Raw genomic sequence first — 19,345 nt, 5'->3', positions numbered from 1 at the left:
GAGGGGAAAAGAGAGAGAGGGCTGTGGCTCACTTAGAGGGAAAGAGAGAGAGAGAGAGAGAGTCACGCACAATACTCACCCCAAAGGTTGTCCCCCTCGGGTTTTTTTTTTTTTTTTTTTGTCGATGAAAGCAAAATCCTGTGTGTCTCCCTGTGTGAGGTGCTCTTGAATGAGACCCTGCAGGGGCCGCGGTGCATGTGACCCTGCATGTCTGTGTGGGGCCTTAGAGAAGGGGTGCTGGTCCATGTTTCCTTTTTTTTGAGGGTTTTTTTTTTTTTGTTTGTTTGTAAATGGCGTGCTGCTCTAGAACTGGGGATATGCATAGGTATGCAGGACTGTCTTTGTCAATGCAACATGCTGAAACAGACACTTTTCTTTCAGCGCCGTCCCACTGTGGCAGCATGGAGGGACACATATAGAGGGACGCTCTATAGCAGCTCTTTATGTCTGCTATGACTGTCTTAACTAGACTCTAATAGGTGCTGTATTTTATCATGAGTTCTATCTAATAGAGTAAATATTTAGAAATTGAACATTGTTTGCCGCTAATATGAGAAAAAAAAAACTTTAATTCTTGATATGAAGCATCCATGAGTGCCGTACCCTAGCTTTAACCATCACAACTAAATTCCTAATTATCCTAAACTGAACCTTCAAATGAAATCTTAACCCAGAAGCTCTTTGAAGTTTTCCACCGAAAGTTCCCCACATTGCAGAAATGTCCTCACTGCGCTGTTGCCTGACTAACATGTGTCTTCATAAATACAGAAAGACAAATACATACACCCTCTTAAACACACATAATGATTTTTTAATTAATCACATCACTTGCATAAGATAAAGTCGTCCTCAAATGTATTCCTACCCCTGCTGTCACTGAAATAAGTTGAAATTGACAAAAGTAATAAAAAATACAAATTTAATGAAAATCATGATGTTGCTTTTGAATTGTGGTTCAACAGAAATATATTAAAAAACAAACGAAAAAAACAAGCAAACAAGCACGATGGGACCCGTAAACTAATATTTTGTTGAACAACCCTTTGAGCCAATCACTGCAATCAAGTGTTTTCTGTAATTCTCAATCACAGCTATTTAGATTTCACTGCTCATCTGCAAAGTGCTGTAATTTGTCTGGAACTGTTTTTTTAAATTATTTTTTTATTTTTATTTTCAACCACAATTCAAAAGGAACATCTTATTCCACTAAATTATAATTTAGCAAATTTTTATTTATTATTACTTTTTTCAGTTTCTAGATATTTGAGTGACTATTGTGACTTTTGCCTTTTCTTTAATGGAAGGGAAGGAATACATTTGAGGACAGCTGTATATCCCTCATATGGTGTCTGCATTTTGTGTTTAAAAAAATTCAAGGCAGTTACCAGAGTTTAAATACTATATAATGATTGGAGTATGAGTTGCTTCACTTTGTAAGTTTGTGTGTGCGGGTGGAGGATGTCGTCTGAGTCACGGTGTGAACAGAAAAAGGCAGATACAGCCAGTTGTGGTCTAAAGGTTAGAGAAGTGAAGCACATATGAGAAAGACACTTAAGGTCCAACTATTCAAGTGACGCAAAAAGCCATTATCGGCAGTCGCCACGCTCGTTTACTGATTAAAACTAGTAATTACGGCTGACATTTCAAGCGAATGTGAGAGTCACTATTAGCATGCAATTAATAGACGCAGACAAAGAGTGACGTCACGCTTCCCACGGCGCCACTGATGATGTTGTGATGTGACGATGACCTTTGTCTCCTCACATTTAGCAACGAGCACGAGTGTGGAAGTAACATTTGAAGTGAAATATGTGATTTATGAGATAAACTTTCATCACACAAATTGATTCTTTCACGCTTTTGCTTGGTGTGGCAGATCAAATTCATTTATGGTGCTGTTTTTTTCTGTCATAACTTTTTTTTGCTATATGATTATCAACATGTAATCTTCAATAAAAGCCTGGTATTAATTTTGTGTTTATTGGTGTATGTGCAGGTTTTAGGAAAGTTTCAGTGTAGCAGTGGCAGGCGAATGAAACCGATTGGTACGGTGGATGGAAAGGATGGGAGTCACTTGAGTTAAAAAACAGACAAACTGAATGATGATGGTTGTTGCAGGGAGCAGTAGATAGCTGAGAGAGATGGGAAGAATAGTCTATTCCTAACTACCCAGTACAGTGAGAAGACAAACTGGTGTAATATCTGGAATTTACAGTAGAAAATGTAGCACTTGATAAATCATATGCACTAAAATATATGACAGTCATCAGCGATGGCTAATTAAATATGACAACAGGGTTGCTGAAACTTTAAATTTGTAAAGTTCTTAACTGGGGTGTACAATAGATTTTAATTAGTTTAATTAGCTTTTTTTTTTTAACAACATAAACATATGGTAAAGACGCTAAACTTCACTTTGACTTTTCACTTTTGAGCAGCTAAAGATGATTTTTCATTATCAGTTATTCTCTCTGAAGCTTTTTTAATTGTTCATTTGGCAGATTAAATCTAAAAGAAAAACAAGCATCATAATATCCAAAGTGCTGTCTTACTGTCTCCACAACCAAAAGATGATCAAATTATACTGATTTAGGAAAAGGCAGCTATCAAAACAAAACATTTGGCAGTTTATGTTTGTGAAACAGCTTGAATGATTCCAACTGAGGAACCTTTTACTCATTAGTTTTCTGAGAATTCCTGTTCAGCTTTAATGTGAACAAATGTTGGAGAACTTTGCTGCCAGAGGCCATCTGTTCAGTCAGATTAGTTGCTGTTTTCATTCAAGGTGAGACACGACAGGAAAAGGACATTTTTAAAATTCATTTACTAGTTATTATTAGTTTTGAAATTTTGGGTTACTTTTCTTCCAAACTTCAAACAAAGCACATTTAGCTACAAATCAAGGGAGCTGGAGCACATTGATTCATTTACAGCCTTTTATTGTGCAAACAGCCTCATGTTTCAACACTGTTGTGTCTCTATCGGGGTCAAAGTGAACAAAGACATGAAGCAAACAGACGCTGTCAAGCTAAACCACGTGGACATTTGTCGCTGGGTAATTGGTTGAAAAGGGATTTTTAACCTATTGGGTGACGGATACAAAGGTGGGAGTTGCCATAGTCACACCTCTAACACAGAAACACAGAAAAATAGACCTTTTTATAAAACTACAGATTAAAATGTGCAAGAAAATTAAAAAATAAAAAGATATCATCGGAAAGATCTGCCAAAGATGATAAACCAGAGTAAACATGAAAAGTCATTCCTCGATGTCAGAGGGCAAACATCATATCAGAGATCAAAACAAACCTCTCTCAGAAGTTATTAGGACAAAGGTACAAAAGCAGAGCAGTAAACATCTGTCCAACTTGATAACTTCGAGCAAAGCATTTGCAAGCACCAGTTTCAGCAGCATATTGCTTGAAGATGCACTGAGAACCCTGTTTTTACTGTTTGTGTTATTATATTTTGTCTATTTGCATCTGCCGATTCAAATCATGATACATATAATTAAAAGCTAGCTAGTAGTATTTATTTTTTTCCAGATTTTCAATGTATTATTTTTTTTTGTCTTTCTTTACTTGGCAAAACAAACAAACAAAAAAACAACAGTAAGATTGTAAATTGAACATGCAAATCTTTGCATTGTATTCTTTTTTCCTGCTTGCTTTTTTACTTCTTATTATATAAATTTTTATTTTATTTTGCGCTACTATGATAAAACAGTTTCCCTTGTGGATCAATAAAGTTTATCTAAGTCTAAGTCTATTTTATCTTTTTTTTTCATACTCTGAGCCAGAAACTCTCCCCTTCAGTAGCCTTTACATTGACAAAACTTTAATGATTTATTCCTCTCTGTTTTTCGAAGATCTTCAGGGTTTATTTATAACCCTATTTATTTACAATATTTATTTGTAAAACATTTCCTTCCTTAAAACATCACAAAATAAAAGCTGTTGGGTTTTTTTTTTTTTTTTTTTTTACTCCAATATGTCAACAAAAGCTAGTTTAAAGCTAGTTTTGTCAAATTTCTGCTCTGGAAAAAAAAAGCAAATTATAGTATTATTTTTTTTAGATATATAATACCACATTCTCCTATTTAAAATTGCAGAAAACGTGTGGTACTAAAAAAAAAAAAAGAAAACTACTGATGTTTTTGTAGGTAATTCATTTACAAGTTCCATGTGATAGTAAATAGTTGCCCTCTTCACCCTTCTGCTGTTTCTCCTGCAACAATAAAACCACCTTCAGAGACACCAGCTTCTTCATCAATCCTAACACAAGTCTGTCTTTGCAGCTAAGTCTGAGCCGGCAGCTAAGAACTTTCGTCTATTTCCAGTGTGTGCTGCAGATAAGACGAGCACAGACTCGGTGCTGTTCTATATGAGACGGGAGCAGCAGCAGCAGCAGACTCTGGACCTCCCGAGCTTCGTTCTGGAAACAGGGTTTGACCTCTTATGACCCGGAAGCTGACGCCAGAGCCGAGCTGTTCCATCGGCGGAGTAAAGATGGCTGACCAAGGCGCCGCAGATCCTGGTAATAACAACAATAATAAACCTGAAGCCTCGGAGGGAACTATTATTAAGGTCACAGTGAAAACCCCTAAAGACAAAGAAGAAATCGCCATCGCAGAAGATGCCTCTGTCACTCAGGTTGGTTGGGTTCGCAGGGGGGGAGCTGGCTGGTGCGGCTCCTCGCCGTGTTCTAACGTCATGCCCCTGCCCACAACTTCAGCTAGGAAGCTAACTAGTTAGCTTTGTTAGCATTTGTCGTCACTCTTACCGGCTAACTGATAGTGCGTGAAATCAAAGGGCTTGTGTGTAATGGGAGTATTACTGCTTAGGTTAACGTTTCTTCGTCGATATTAACGTTGGTGACACTCGATGGAGCGATAAGACCACGCTAATATTTGAAATTGCTAACCGGCTAGCCAGCTAACGGTAGCAGTTAGCTAGTTAGCTATCTCAGCTTGAGCTTACGTTAGCTAACTATGTAGCCAAACAAGTGTCAGCTGACGGCTACGCTCCTGCTATGTCTATTACAAAAAGAAAGAAGGGCTCGATAGAACCGTGATAGTGGATTAGGATTGATGTAAATGCCGAGTCGCTTTCAATTTCCACCTTAGCCCAAGAGCTTTTTTTTAAAGAGCTAAAGCTTGCTTTCACTCTAGAACATTCTCACTGCTGCCACTGAGTCATTCAGCTTTCTTGGGAATATGTAGTATTCTCAGAGCTACTGTTGGCTTGGCGACCTGATACACTCAAAGCACAACGCAATCTCTGTACCTGGAATGAAAGTCAGTGTGTTTAGCTTCGTGTGCCGAGGCTCGTTTTACTCCTGTGTTTTCTTAAGTAGCCGTTCGTGAATGGTCGTGTGTGTGTTCCATCAGTCACTATTCACATGTTTAATGTTCAAACACCGGACTCGTATCTCGGACTTTTAAACGTGTTATGTCATCCTTAAGCACACGTGGCTTTATATTTGATATATGCGAAGTAAATATTTAGCATGTATTGCTGTGAACGTTGTCTATCCAGAGATGTGAAGGCGTTTCAGCTGAGAACTAAGGCGGATAACGGCATTCTCTGTTCTTTGTTCTTCATTTTGATTCTCAGTGGCTTTCACAAAATGAAGTCCAGTCTTCTGTGTTATACACAAAAATAGTAACCTACTATTCGAAATCAAATTATATCATTGGAACGACAAAGGCAGAACACACCAAACATCAGAAACTAAGTCAAATGATACAGCATTAAGGTAAGAAATAGAGGAACTGAAATCAAAACTGTCAAAGTTGACGATTTAAAGGAATAATTCAAGGCCGTGCCAGGCAGCAAGTTCGTTACAATGGTAATGTTTATATGAGATGAGTTTTGGTTAAAGCAGCTGAAAGCAAATCTACTTCTGATCTGCTTTATGTTGGCGAGCTTCAGTCGTCAGTAAACAAGCTCCAGCCAGGTGACCTGTAAATACCTGGAATAAGTTTTCATGATGGGCATTATTCTTGGTGCACTGTCTTATCTGTAATCGGTTATCAAATTAATATGTTAAAAAGGGATTTTTTTTTAAACATATAGGAAATACTAATTGTAATTTTCTTTGGGAAAAGGGAACAAAATAGTCGAGGAGTAATTTGGTAGATTTAGAGTGTGAAACCACTGCTAATAGGATATAAGTAAGAATACTTTCTTGGAATTGGGTTCTTTAAGGCTTGAAGGCTGCAACAAAACAGAACAGATTAGAGCTACTGAAGTGTAACCATCTCATTCTTGATATGTGCTTTTCTTCTTCTATGTTTCCCTTCCTTTTTTTTTTTTTTTTCCCCCATTTTCTTTGCCATTGCTCATTTATTTTCTCTTTTTTTTTTGGCTTTCTTTTAGTTTAAAGAAGAGATCTCGAGGCGATTCAAAGCCAAACAGGACCAGTTGGTTCTGATTTTTGCAGGGAAGATCTTGAAGGACGGCGACAGCCTCAGCCAACATGGCATCAAAGATGGCCTGACAGTTCACCTAGTCATAAAGACAGCGCACAAGTAAGGCTATGTTATTAAATGCTTGGTCAGCAGAGCGTTTTGTAGCTTTAAGAAGGATTGATTAGATCTGCACAGTAATCTTGGTTTGCAGATCAGTGAGTTTTATTTGTTGTTGCATTTACGTTCACCTTAACGCAGAGTTCAGACCCACGTTGAGCTGGCAGCGTTACTGAATTTCTCACATGTGCACAAATCATCTCTGTAGGGCAGGAGATGGCGGTAGCACCTCAGCCTCTAGCTCAGCCTCCACTCAAGCAGGCAGTACCTCCACTTCTAGTCCAGCCACCAACCCCTCCTCCACAACAGGCTCTACTGGCTCTGCCCCACCACCCACACAGACGCCCAACATACTGAGTGAGTCCACCTGTGTGTAATTGTTTACACTCAAACACCTTTTACTGGTTGAGAAATACGACCCATTTAACCATCACTTTAACCACTTATCCTCCCTCAGCTGGCTTTGGTGACCTGGCAGGTCTGGCAGGCCTCGGTATGGGCTCGGCTAACTTCATGGAACTGCAGCAGCAGATGCAGAGGCAGCTCATGTCCAACCCAGAGATGCTTTCTCAGATTATGGAGAACCCGCTGGTGCAGAACATGATGTCAAACCCAGACCTGATGAGACAGATGATCATGGCTAATCCTCAGATGCAGCAGCTGATGGAACGCAACCCTGAGATCTCTCACATGCTCAACAACCCTGAGCTCATGAGACAGGTAAAGGAAACTGACAGGGACTGAATGGCACCTGTCTAGCTAGTAAAGGCATGATTACAGTGTGTTATCACAGTATTTTTGAGCAGTTTATTCAGGGTTTTGACAAGTTGTATTTAAAATATACCTTTAGTGACCTCTCCTCTGCTGTTTTTATCACACCTTCCAGACCATGGAGCTAGCCAGGAACCCAGCCATGATGCAGGAAATGATGCGAAACCAGGATCGGGCTCTAAGCAACTTGGAGAGCATCCCAGGAGGTTACAATGCCTTGCGGAGGATGTACACAGACATCCAAGAACCTATGTTCAGCGCTGCCAGGGAACAGGTAACTATGAGGAATGTTTACCAATCAAATCTTTGTTTGTGAGCTCTTTTGTAGTCTGTATTGTGATTATGTTAATTCATTCTGTAGCATTTGTTGTGCCTTTATTTGCGACTGTTCCATAGCTATACCTATATTTTGACTGTTTGTGTTTCCAAATGTGTCTAAACTCTTTCCCCTGTAGTTTGGTAGCAACCCGTTCTCAGCTCTAGGTGGAACCTCTGACTCTGGTGCCCAGCCGTCACGGACAGAGAACCGGGAGCCCCTGCCCAATCCATGGGGGCCACCAAACTCTTCTAACCCCTCAGAAAGCGGAGGGGCCAGCACAGGAAGCACTAGCACCACTGGAGGAACCAATCCCAGTGTGTCCAACCCTCTGGGCATCAATCCTGGAAGTCTAGGAAATGGTAAGACAGAGTAGGCTGTGATTCCTAATGCAGCGTATTCATCCATTCATTCTGCATTTCTATGTTATTCAGTTACTGTAATGATTTGTTTACTCATTCTTTCCTTTGTGATGCAGGCATGTTCAACAGCCCGGGCATGCAGAGTCTACTGCAGCAGATCTCAGAAAACCCTCAGCTGATGCAGAACATGCTGTCTGCTCCCTACATGCGCAGCATGATGCAGTCACTGGCTCAAAACCCAGAGTTGGCCTCCCAGGTAAGGAGCGGGAAGACGTATACGTACGCACACATTCATATACAGCACCATACAGAATACGTATTTCAATTTAAATCTTCTAAGTTAGAATGAACAGTAGAGTGCTGCTTAGTGACACAAAAGACATGGATTTTTTTTAAGGTTGATTATTTAAACCATTTATTTGTGTTATTCAACATTTGTTTGAAATCTTTGCTAAGGTACTGAAGTATAATTTAAACATCAACTCTAGTGAATAAGCAGCATGGTCTGGTGTGGAATGACAAATTACCTTGACTGTGTTCTTTTCTGTCTTCTAGGTTTTGATGAATAATCCCTTGTTTGCTGGAAACCCACAGCTGCAAGAACAGTTCAGAGCTCAGCTGCCTATCTTTCTACAGCAGGTACCACACACTTTTCAGTCCAGTAACTCAGTTCTAGATTTATATGTTTTCTCTAAAAAGGCACAGGCTGTAACAAAGAATAGCACAGATTGACTTGTATATAAGGGCCGGTAAATTTTAGCAAGATTCAATCCAGGTTTAACTTAGCACTGGTATGTATCTGCTCGATCAAATAATTCAGTTAATGCGGGTTTTGTGTTATGTGAAAAATGCAGAAAGATGTGTGTGACTTTGCTATGTGTGATTCAGATAGTAGCTTCTGTCCTAAATCCAACCACAGCTAAAAGTGCCCTGTTTGTGTTGTTGTGTATGTATTGTTTTTTGATCATTATTGCTAAGCTGCTTCTAGTGTTGTTCTTTAGAAATATATGTCAACAGATGTCAACTGCTTTTTCTAGTAGTACTTTTATTCTTTTTTTGGTGTTACACACACTGTACAGCCATCAGGTATTTGGGGGATAGAATCTAGTTTTACTAAAAGAAAACAGTTTTTAATTCACATTTAGTTTTGAGTTTAATTACAGAGGAAAAAAATTATAGAAGTCTAGTTTTGTCTGAAATTGAGATGTTAGTTTATGGCCACATCGCCCAGCCCGAATGTCTACACATGTGGAATGGTTTTGCCTCCCAAATTGCAGATATAGGCAAAACATTTCTGGTTTCTAGTTTCTGTATTTAAATAAATTAATAGAGGTTATGTTGCTTTAGTTTTACATTTGCTTTAAATGTAATGTGTATTAAATGCACTGCTAGTTGTTTAATTGTTTATTCCGTGTTACCATTTCTGTTGGGTTGCAGATGCAGAACCCAGAAGCGCTGTCAGTGATGACCAATCCCAGGGCCATGCAAGCTCTAATGCAGATCCAACAGGGCCTACAGACGCTGCAGACAGAAGCACCGGGTCTCATGCCCAGGTATGCCTACACAAACATACATATACATGTGTATATACACATTTTGCATTTTTATGAGATGTCATTCAAACTTGTTTTTTTTTTCTTTTGGACTAGTTTGATGACAGGTGGAATCCCTGGCATTCCCACAGGAGGGGGCATGCCTGCAGAGAACCCTGCTTCCTCACCCAGCACTGCTGGAACAAACCCCGCCCAGCAACAGCTGATGCAACAGATGCTCCAGATGTTTGCTGGAGGAGGTGGAGGAGGAGGAAGTGCACCGGTACACACCTACACATGTGCACAAGAATTACATCCTTCATACCTGTATGACTTTTTTTTTTTTTTTAAAGTTCCATTAATTCTCTTCCTGTAGACCCAGACCCCAGAGGTTCGGTTCCAGTCACAGCTGGACCAGCTGAACGCCATGGGCTTCATCAACCGCGAGGCCAACCTGCAGGCCCTCATCGCTACTGGAGGAGACATCAATGCCGCTATCGAGAGACTGCTGGGCTCACAGCCCTCGTAAAGACATACAGTACATACTGACACACAGACACACGCCTACATACATGCCTAACTCATAAACACCCCCAGCATCTACAGAGAACCAAGAGAAATTTAAGTGTATTGTCCCAAACTTTACAGAATATACTTGGGCAGGATCTGTAAGACCCTCATTCTACATCTGTTACCAGACCATTCCCTAGTCCCGATACTTTCATTTTTACACATCGTCAGACCGGATCTCTGTCTCAGAGTGCTGCTGTAGAGTCGGACTGAACCACTCTCAACTCGAAGGGTGTTCTGGTGCAGAGAAAAAGGAGCGAAAACCTCTCCTGAAAAGGGATTCCCATCCATTTTCTTCATTCATTGATTTCTTCACAAAAACTGGAGTCAAGTATTGCAGGCAAACCTTAACATGACACAGATTAAACCCATGTGATGTGATTGGCAGTTGGCTCTGTTTCATACATGACCACTGTGAGGCAGTTTGTTGGTATTTAACCAGCAAGTTGTTACATGAAGATGTTCTGGTATACAGGCAGTAATCCTGACCGTGATCAGGGCGATATCTTGTCCATACAGAAGTTCAACCTCATTCCTCCTTCTTTCCCCGATCATGAGATTCTACATCAATGGCTGTTTTTGCCCAACAGCTTTCACTATTTATTGCAAGCGCTTAAGAGAACGATGCCCTCCACACTTCCCTAAAGTTGTAATTTGTCATTCCAGAAAGAAGTGCCCACTCATGGGGACACGGTGTTTTTTTTTTTTCTTCTGAGGCACCACCTGCTGTCCTCCACTGCCCTATAGGAGCATTGTCAGCAAGTTCTAGCCTCACTCAGTGGGTTAATTAGAACCACCCTCCCACTCCACCCAGAAAAGTCCGCACAACATCATTCAGAACTTTAACCATAATCAAATATCACATTGCAGCATCTCTGAAGCAGAGGGCGCTGTTAGAATGAATATGAATGAAACAAAACAAGCTTTCCTTTCATTTTAATCTGATTCTTCTTTTTTTTTTTCCTGTTTTCTTTTTTTTTTTTTTTTTTGAGGTGCAGTTAGTACCTAGAGATAATAATGATTTGTCTCACATGAAATAAACGTGGAAATCAAATGAGTTAAAAAAAACGAAAAAATAATTAAATAATGGAAAGGCTTTACAAACAATTTTTGGTATGGTGGCACCATACGTTTCTCAAATCAAGATCTAGGTTGTCTTATATATATTATTATTTTTTTTCTTTTTGAAAATCTCAGCATTGTAGTTGTGGTAACCTTGGCAACTGCTTCTATAGCTTTGCTTTGTCTGTTGACCTCAGCTGAAAAAAAAATCCATCTCCCAATTGAACATGTTGGAACTAACTTTTAACAGTACTGTACTAAAAAAAAAAATAAAACATGGTCAAAAACATATCAGACCGGCGTCAGTTGATTACAGCTTTGTAATGGTGGAGATCAGTCAAGGTGACTTACTTTGTGGTGTTTCAAAACGCAATTAAACTTGTTGTTCGATGTGAAGCGTTGCATATGGAGATGTAAAATTAAATCTGCTTTTGGGAGTGTTTGGATAACAAAAGAGCAAACTTGAAGGACAGTTAAGCCGGTACAATTGCAGGTAACATTTTTTCTACAGATTTCAATTAACCAAATTGTACAACAGACATTAAATGGTGTTAATATATTACGGAATATACTGTTTCAGCATCAGCATCAGCAGAAGTAAGGCAAATTGCTCAAACACATAATGTGCCAACCCTTTTTTTGCTGCTTCATTCAAAAAGAAAAGTCACACGGACCTTATTTTCCTTTGCTGATGTTCAAAAAACGACTTTATGATTCTAACCTGATTCAGATTTAAGGGTTCTTGGACACACTGACTTTTCCCCCCTGGCTTTATTTAAGGACACAGTTTGTTAACATGCAGCTTCAGAAACACTGAAATGGAAGATTTGTTTGCAAAAATATAATGGAGGAAATATTTCAGCTACAAAAATGAGGGACTCAGAAACAGGGACTCCGTCTTCAGCATCTTGCAGTTGTCGCCACATACAATTCAAAACAACTAATTTGTTTAAACATTTAAATGAGCACCACTCGGAGCTGTACGAGTGCAAAGCCAGATCTGAATACCAGCCAAAGCAGAAAACCTCATTTGGATGCCTTTGTCAGTGTTACACCACACGAGAAAGGTTCCAAATAGCATTTTTTAGAAATTTAGTTATTTTATTTATTTTGTATGCAGATACACTCCCCTACAAAATCACCCCAATCATTCTAGCGTGATTAATTCTTTACAAATGCAGTTATTTCAGTCATCTAGTAAAAAGTCCCAGATTTTTTCACGTTGCAGTATTTTCATATTGCACAGGAAAACAAAATATGTCAGTTTGTTTTTTTTTCCAATATAGTGAGGCCCCCACATTAATTACACGTGATAGTTCCAGTTTAGTTCAGGGAGTGTTTTGGTCAGTGTGCAACAAATCCGTTGAACCCATGAGCCACAACATTAAAACCAGACCGTGAATAGTGTTCATCTTGTTACAACACAATGTTCTGCTGGGACACATGAAGTCTTGGCATTCGTGGGGATGTTACTCTGACACGCACCACCTACCTAACATCGCCCCACAAGCTGCTCAGGAGCACCCTGAGGAGCACGACAAAGAACTCAAGATGCTGACTGGGTCAACAAAGTCTCCAAATTCCAACCCGGTTGAGCATCCGCAGGACGCACTGGAACAATCCAGGGAGGCACCACCTTGCAGCCCACAGCACCCCAAGGATCTGCTGCTGACACACTAGACAACAAGGACGCCTCCACGGACCGATGTGTCAGAGCTGCTTCGGTGGCACAAGGTGGGCCGACACAGTGTGAGGCAGGTGGCTCATTGTTGTGTTGAAAATGTAAAGTTTATTCACACAGAAAACTATGAAGTTTCCAAATCGAGATAAATTTAAGTTTACTTTGGATTTAATGGAGATTTCGTTACAGCAAGCAGCTAAACTCAATAGACTGCCTCATCTTCCCAGTACGAAACCGTTTATATTTAGGAAAGTGATCAGCAATGATCAATTCTAGATCTATAAAATAAATCATTGTGTATACAGCAAGGCTAATCAGAGGATCAGTCACTGTAGCCACAACGATATCTTCTGACTGAATAAATGTGAGCCTGCTGGTTGCATCTGTATTTATATTGTACATCAAAGTCATGAGCTGTGTCCCGCAAAGATTTGGAATTCAGTACAATTAAATCAAAAAAAAATCTAACAAAATGAATAAAAAAATAAAATCTATCAATACAATGAGAACATCAGGTCAAACCAAACTCTCTACCTACAGTCCTGTGAGCATCGGATGAGTGGGTGAAATGGCGTCACGTTGTTCCACACAGATCCACCTGTTAGGTGAGGTCTATTGTCATACTAATGATCAGAATCGGGGAGTGAAAAGAGCAAAGCAGAGGGTGGAGTCTGTTCCCGGTGACTACCTGCGAGTTGTTTTACCTGTTCCACCTGCTCTCGGCCCTCCTTTGGGTGTCAGCTGATGAGCGATCAGGACTCCAGCCTGCCTGCCTGCTCGTCCTTAATCAGGAGCTGCCCTTATCCACAGATAAAGAAGGAAGCAGCCCAACCTGTTCTTGTTTTCTCCTCCATTATCACCTTTGCTTTCTTCCTCTCCGCACTGGAGAGGGAGAGACGGAGGAGTGAGGCTGTGTTTGCCTTCAGTCTGGCTCTTAACTCTCCTCTACTTCAGGAAATCATTTTAAAAGTGGCTTCAGGATATTTACCGAGTCGAACGGGAAGCTTCCTCCTCCGAAGGCAGCAATGGGGTCTGATGATTCGTACAATTTCGTCTTTAAAGGTGAGTCTTGTTTACTGAACCAGTGATTGTGTGGGACGAGATAAAGCTTTTAGTGTATGTTACTTTGTGTCTGTAGCCGCTGAGGGTGTCAGGTGCAGCTGTGTGGTGTTCAAAGGAAGAGAGGGGGAGCGCTGAAAGGAGGAAGTGATCGCTTTGTGTCCATTTGACTGTTAAACATTTGACCTTTGACCCGTCAGGGAAACACTATCTTACATTTCCTGCTTTGCTAAGTTGTGTGGTGCGAATGCTTATTTCTTTATTAAAATAAGCCACCTCGGATTTTCCATTCCATTCATTCCGATGCAGAGTCAGCCACAGGGTAGATCTGCCACGTTTATGTGACGTAGCACTGTCTGGAGTCTCGTGAGGGTGACAGAAAGTCTGCACATGTAGGAGGAAATAAAGGATTCCTGAGTCATTACAGAAAGCCGCAGCAACACTTTCATTTACAGTTGTCTTTAATGTGTGCTAATAGTGACTTCAGTCTAATTTTGTAATCGCACAATGATTTAGTAACTATTCTTGGCTCCCTTGTGTCTGTCAGTGGTTTTGATAGGGGAGTCTGGTGTAGGAAAGAGCAACCTTCTGTCTCGCTTCACCAAGAACGAATTCAGTCATGACAGCCGCACCACCATCGGTGTCGAGTTCAGCACGCGGACTGTTCAGCTGGACAGCTTCACCATCAAAGCTCAGATCTGGGACACAGCGGGGCTGGAGCGCTACAGGGCCATCACCTCAGCGTGGGTGCACACACTCACACTCACACACACGCTATATATACATACTGAGAATTATCACCTTTGTGGCGGCTCACACGTGCGTGCCACTATAAGTAACACTGATCTCGGTGCTTGTCGCTACCAGTCGCACCTCTCCCATGCACGCTTTAGTAACTGCTTCCAGTCTGAGCGTGAGATCCAACCCGTGTTTGTTTTGTCAGTTATTACAGGGGAGCAGTCGGAGCATTGTTGGTCTACGACATTAGCAAGCACCTGACCTACGAGAGCGCAGAGCGGTGGCTGAAGGAGCTCTACGACCACGCGGATCCTCACATTGTGGTGATGCTGGTGGGAAACAAGAGCGACCTAGAGAGCCTCAGGACCGTGCCCGCTGACGAGGCCAGAGACTTCGCAGGTTGGTGAAGTGCTGTTGTCTTAGTTTAGTCTAGTTCTTGTGACAATGAGGTGTATGGAGTACATCAGTGTTTGCTCATCTTTCCTTTTCCTTTAACTTCCCCAGAAAAGAGAGGTCTTATGTTCATGGAGACGTCAGCTTTGGACTCCACCAATGTTGAAGCTGCTTTCAACGAAGTTCTCACAGGTACAGGCGTCCAGACGTAACATCTGCACACACACACGTCTTCAGCTAGACTCCTGACCTTGCTCGTCTCCCTTTATCTCCAGCCATCCATAAGAAGGTGGCCAGCAGAGAGGTGACCCGCGGCTCCATCAGCGCCGTGACCCTGTCCAGCCCCCTCGGACCGAGCAGCGAGGCCCAGGAGGAGCGCAGGGGCTGCTGCAAGAGCTCCTAACAGACTGCAGCTGCCCCCCAATGAATGATTTGCTCTGTCCAATGTTTGAACCGACGTCACGCTCGACTGTCGCTCAGGCGTGACGCTCACACACAGTTTGACGAGTGAGGTGCCTGCCTGGAGAGTCAGTGTTCACACTTCTTGATATAAGAAAGCTGTACAGCGTATAACTCAGAAACTGTTGACGAAGTGTCGCAAATGTTGAGTAAATCTTTGTTTTGTTCATGATAGGTCTTGTGGCTGATGGGCACTTTCTGTAAAAGACAGCTGTGCAGTTGTTTTTCTCTTTATTGTAAAGTTGTATTTGCTTTTATAAAAGAATGCATAGGGATTGACTTGGAATAAATTATTTATGCGATTCTGCTGGCATGTAATTACCACACAAAGACATGAATTTGTAATGCACGAGGCCCATAAAGGAAACTAGATTAAGGAACAGGAGAGACGAGGGAAGTAAAAGTCCTAGCACAAGTGATTATTATAGTTTAGATTAGTTAAACTTATTATATGTTTTGCATTATTAGGATATCATTATAGATAAATTAATATTACCCAGCTGGACAAGATGGTTCAAATTTTACTAATCTATGTGATGTCTGTGTAGATTCTCAATCCTCCAGGTCATGTTAATCCTAAATCCTTATCTAGGTTCTAATTTAAGTTTATTCTCTCGTCCAAGAGGCTCTTTCAGTTCTGAACTGAATGCCTCCAAGGACCTAAAAGAGAAGTCCAGCTGCTTTTAACTGAAGCTCAGGGGATAATTCTGTGCTTTTAGATAGTTGAATCTTAAAAAATGAGCAATGTTTGATATTTATATGACATGAGATGCACTCTGCTTCCTGTTAACCTGATTTAATGAGTTGAAGGTGTCCTGCCTCCTTTCCACCTGTAGATGGCAGCGCCGATGCTCTAAGCACGAATCACGAAGCCGCTGTAGTGAAACGCATTTGTTCCCTCTCTCATTTCCTTATTAACTCCACTAGGTCTCACACTACCATCTCGTCTCTTACTGTTCAGGGCATTAATGATCATGATATTAAGCGGCGTTGTCGTCATGGCAGCAACCTGCGATGCCCTCTCGACAAGCTATTCGGCTCGCCTGTGAAGGAGGGAATTAATTTACACTTTTCCCATAAATAGTAAATTCATGCACAGACTTGATAGTTCGGTGTCACTGTGTGTATATATATATATATATATGTGTGTGTGTGTGTGTGTAGTCAGGAGATCTTCATACTACGGGTGTAATCGGACAGGCTCATATGGCCCAACAGTGAGAATATAAATCTGCAGCAGTGGTAGTTAATGACATTCTGGACAGATAGTGCTCTATCTCTGGCTCACAGATGTGCATAAGGAGTCTTTACTGTGGCGTGAGCGTGTGTGTGCGCGCGTGCAGTGTCCCTCGAGCAAGATTTCCCTGCTCAAGATGATTTTTTTGCTACAGCGAAAATGACCACAAATGCTTTTATTAAGTTTCTCTTATGAAAATATGATAGGAAGGGTCTGCGCCGGGCAGTAAATGTTTAATTATATCCAGTGAATGAGGATATTTTTATGGGTTGAGGAAAGACATCTGGTGTAATAATCCATGCAGACTGAGCAGGCGGCGCAGGTTGAAAGCCCGGCCGTGAAATCTGTAAATCTTGTCCTCCTGAGCCTAGAGGTAAGGGTTACGTTTGCGAAAATTGTGAAATTTAAAAAAAAAAGATCAGATCTCTGTTCTTTTTTGTCTGTCTGAACAATGATGCAATATTTCCTTCTACCACTTTGCAGTCAAATTCCTGCTGGTCTGCCGATTCATTTCTGACCCCACCCTAAAGGTAAAGCCCTCACAGCGGTTGGAAAGAATTGGATTTAGCGCACACATGTGGTGGCTATTACCCACATGCTACTAGACATGTGTAGCTCGTAAAGAGGCGAGTCCAGAACCAGCGCTCATACATGCTAAAGTGATGAGTGGTATGGCACCTCTGACCTCGACATGGCTCTGTTTATCTGCTGTTTATGATTCCTCCCCCTCCAGTGCTTTCAGTCTGTGAGGAATCTTATCTTACAAGAATGTAAAGTTGCAGCATCAAATCTGCACGGGTTTAATTGTGACCCTTGTTCGCCGATGACCTCTGACCCCTCAGAGGAGGGATCTTTTTTTAGAGCCAGCACTTATGAAATCCATCATTTCTGTTGCCTCGCGGTTTCTCTTCTCCCTAATTCCTGTTTTCACAAGAGTTTTGTTCCACAAACTTTTTTTGACCTGTTGTCCAGAGCTTTTTCTTTTTATATAAGTGTGATTAGCATAAATATTAATATTAGAATCAAAACAAACTTCAATTCACGCTTAAATATCATCTAAAAAAACAAATGCACTTGTTTGGTATAGAGTTATCTATTTCTCAGTCCCCAAAGTATTTTCTCCACACAAAGACAGAGTGTCTGTGTTGTTTTTGTAAATCATCATCGATCAACTTGAAAAGCATGCATCTCCAAAATGTCAACTTTTGATGAGTTAAGACAATCAGCCCTGTCTGCAGCATTTTTTTTTCAGCTAGTCCTCTGGTTTTAAGTTTAGAAAGTAGTCACATGACAACAAAAGTCACTAAATTTGGAGATTTGTTTTGCAGCTCAAGGAGCAGGCACTAATCACAGCACTGGCACTTTAATCCATTTGTCCTTTAGCAAAACTGAACCCTAAATCTCCGCTGATGGTCAGACTGGCACCTTTGAACTTAACTCGCTGCCATGCATCTATGAGTGTAAGTGAATGACAGGAAGTAAAGCAAAATATATGAAGAGTTCATTGGCAAAAACAGATAACTCCACTTTTGTAGATTTTCAGAAAACTTATTTTAGTTGTTTGCTTGAGATGGTATCAATCAAACTGAATCTGAGTGGATCTGACTCAGCAGAAATTATATGTAAAAAAAAACAGAGAGAACTTAAGTTTGATATTGTCTCAGGTAGACGATGGAAAAGTTTTCTGAAGGCTTCATACGTGTGCACACAAACAGCACAAAGTTAAAATGCAGAGATCTTGAATTTGCACCTGGCATTGGCGGTCCAACTTGTGCTTTATTACCGCGTCTAATTGCTGCATCTGTGCTGCTTGCAAGCACACGAGGGAAGCCAAAAGTCTCGCTGCGCGCGTTGGTGTGACATCCTGCATTCCTCCGTCACCCTGCATCTGTCAGCGAATGTCAGCGGAGAAACGCAAATTTGATATTTCCGCATCGGCTGACATCATCACATAAATAGAATCAAAGTCAATGCACGCTGATTGCCATGGTGATGTTGTTATGGCGACCAATCAAAGGGAGAGGTGAGCCGATGGGTGGTTGTGTGTGTGTTCAGGCTCCCCAAAATACACAACGGAGGGAGAGAGAGAGAGCTGAGAGGTGGATTATTACCTGGAGGTGATTGCAGAGAAAATGTCAAGAGTGTGTTTGAAGAGCTGTTTAGTCTCAGCTCAGCTTGTTGTGGAATTAAAAATCAGTTTCCGTAACAGGGTGTTTGTACATTTGTCTGCCACCTTGTGTTTGGCTCCACGGACTTCCTGTGTACTCAAGTCAATTAACACCTTTAAAAAAAAAAGCTTCTAATTTCATAAGAGAGCCCGTTGTGCTCTGCTGTCCACATTCAAGGCCCAGCTGGGGTCACAGGATTCCACTCCTGCACGTAATTGAACAGGTTGCCGGCGACAAACACAGCTGAGAGCCTCAGCGTCGGCCCACTTAACATAATATTACATACCTCTGTTGCCATGACAGCCGCAGTGTTTGTCTATGATGCTAAAGGGCTGCAGGTGTAAAGCATTTAACTATCGCTTGAGCGCTGAAACCCGAGACGAGAAACAGCGTAAAATAAGATTGTCATTAACACATTAGCTCCGGTGCGACATGTTGGACTCGCTGCTGAGTTTGTGTTCGAGCGAT

General features: G+C 41.2%; 2 protein-coding genes across 2 annotated transcripts; both read left to right on the top strand.

Moving 5' to 3' along the window:
- The first annotated feature begins 4,462 nt into the window (after positions 1-4,462).
- Positions 4,463-11,433, top strand: ubqln4 (ubiquilin 4). The gene is made up of 11 exons (XM_008306787.1): positions 4,463-4,652; positions 6,381-6,532; positions 6,738-6,886; positions 6,987-7,249; positions 7,416-7,574; positions 7,756-7,978; positions 8,095-8,234; positions 8,534-8,617; positions 9,416-9,531; positions 9,628-9,793; positions 9,887-11,433. Exons 1-11 carry the CDS (start codon positions 4,509-4,511, stop codon positions 10,037-10,039), a joined length of 1,749 nt encoding a protein of 582 aa, XP_008305009.1. The 5' UTR covers positions 4,463-4,508; the 3' UTR covers positions 10,040-11,433.
- A 2,211-nt stretch (positions 11,434-13,644) lies between these two features.
- Positions 13,645-15,774, top strand: LOC103376433 (ras-related protein Rab-25-like). Its single transcript, XM_008306788.1, has 5 exons — positions 13,645-13,885; positions 14,430-14,625; positions 14,826-15,019; positions 15,125-15,205; positions 15,289-15,774. The coding sequence occupies exons 1-5, from the start codon at positions 13,849-13,851 to the stop codon at positions 15,414-15,416; spliced, it is 636 nt and encodes a 211-aa protein (XP_008305010.1). The 5' UTR covers positions 13,645-13,848; the 3' UTR covers positions 15,417-15,774.
- The last annotated feature ends 3,571 nt before the right edge of the window (positions 15,775-19,345 follow it).

Source organism: Stegastes partitus, unplaced genomic scaffold (genome assembly GCF_000690725.1).
Source record: "Stegastes partitus isolate 25-593 unplaced genomic scaffold, Stegastes_partitus-1.0.2 Scaffold46, whole genome shotgun sequence".
Lineage (NCBI taxonomy): Eukaryota > Metazoa > Chordata > Actinopteri > Pomacentridae > Stegastes > Stegastes partitus.
This window is presented reverse-complemented; position numbering and strand designations above follow the sequence as displayed.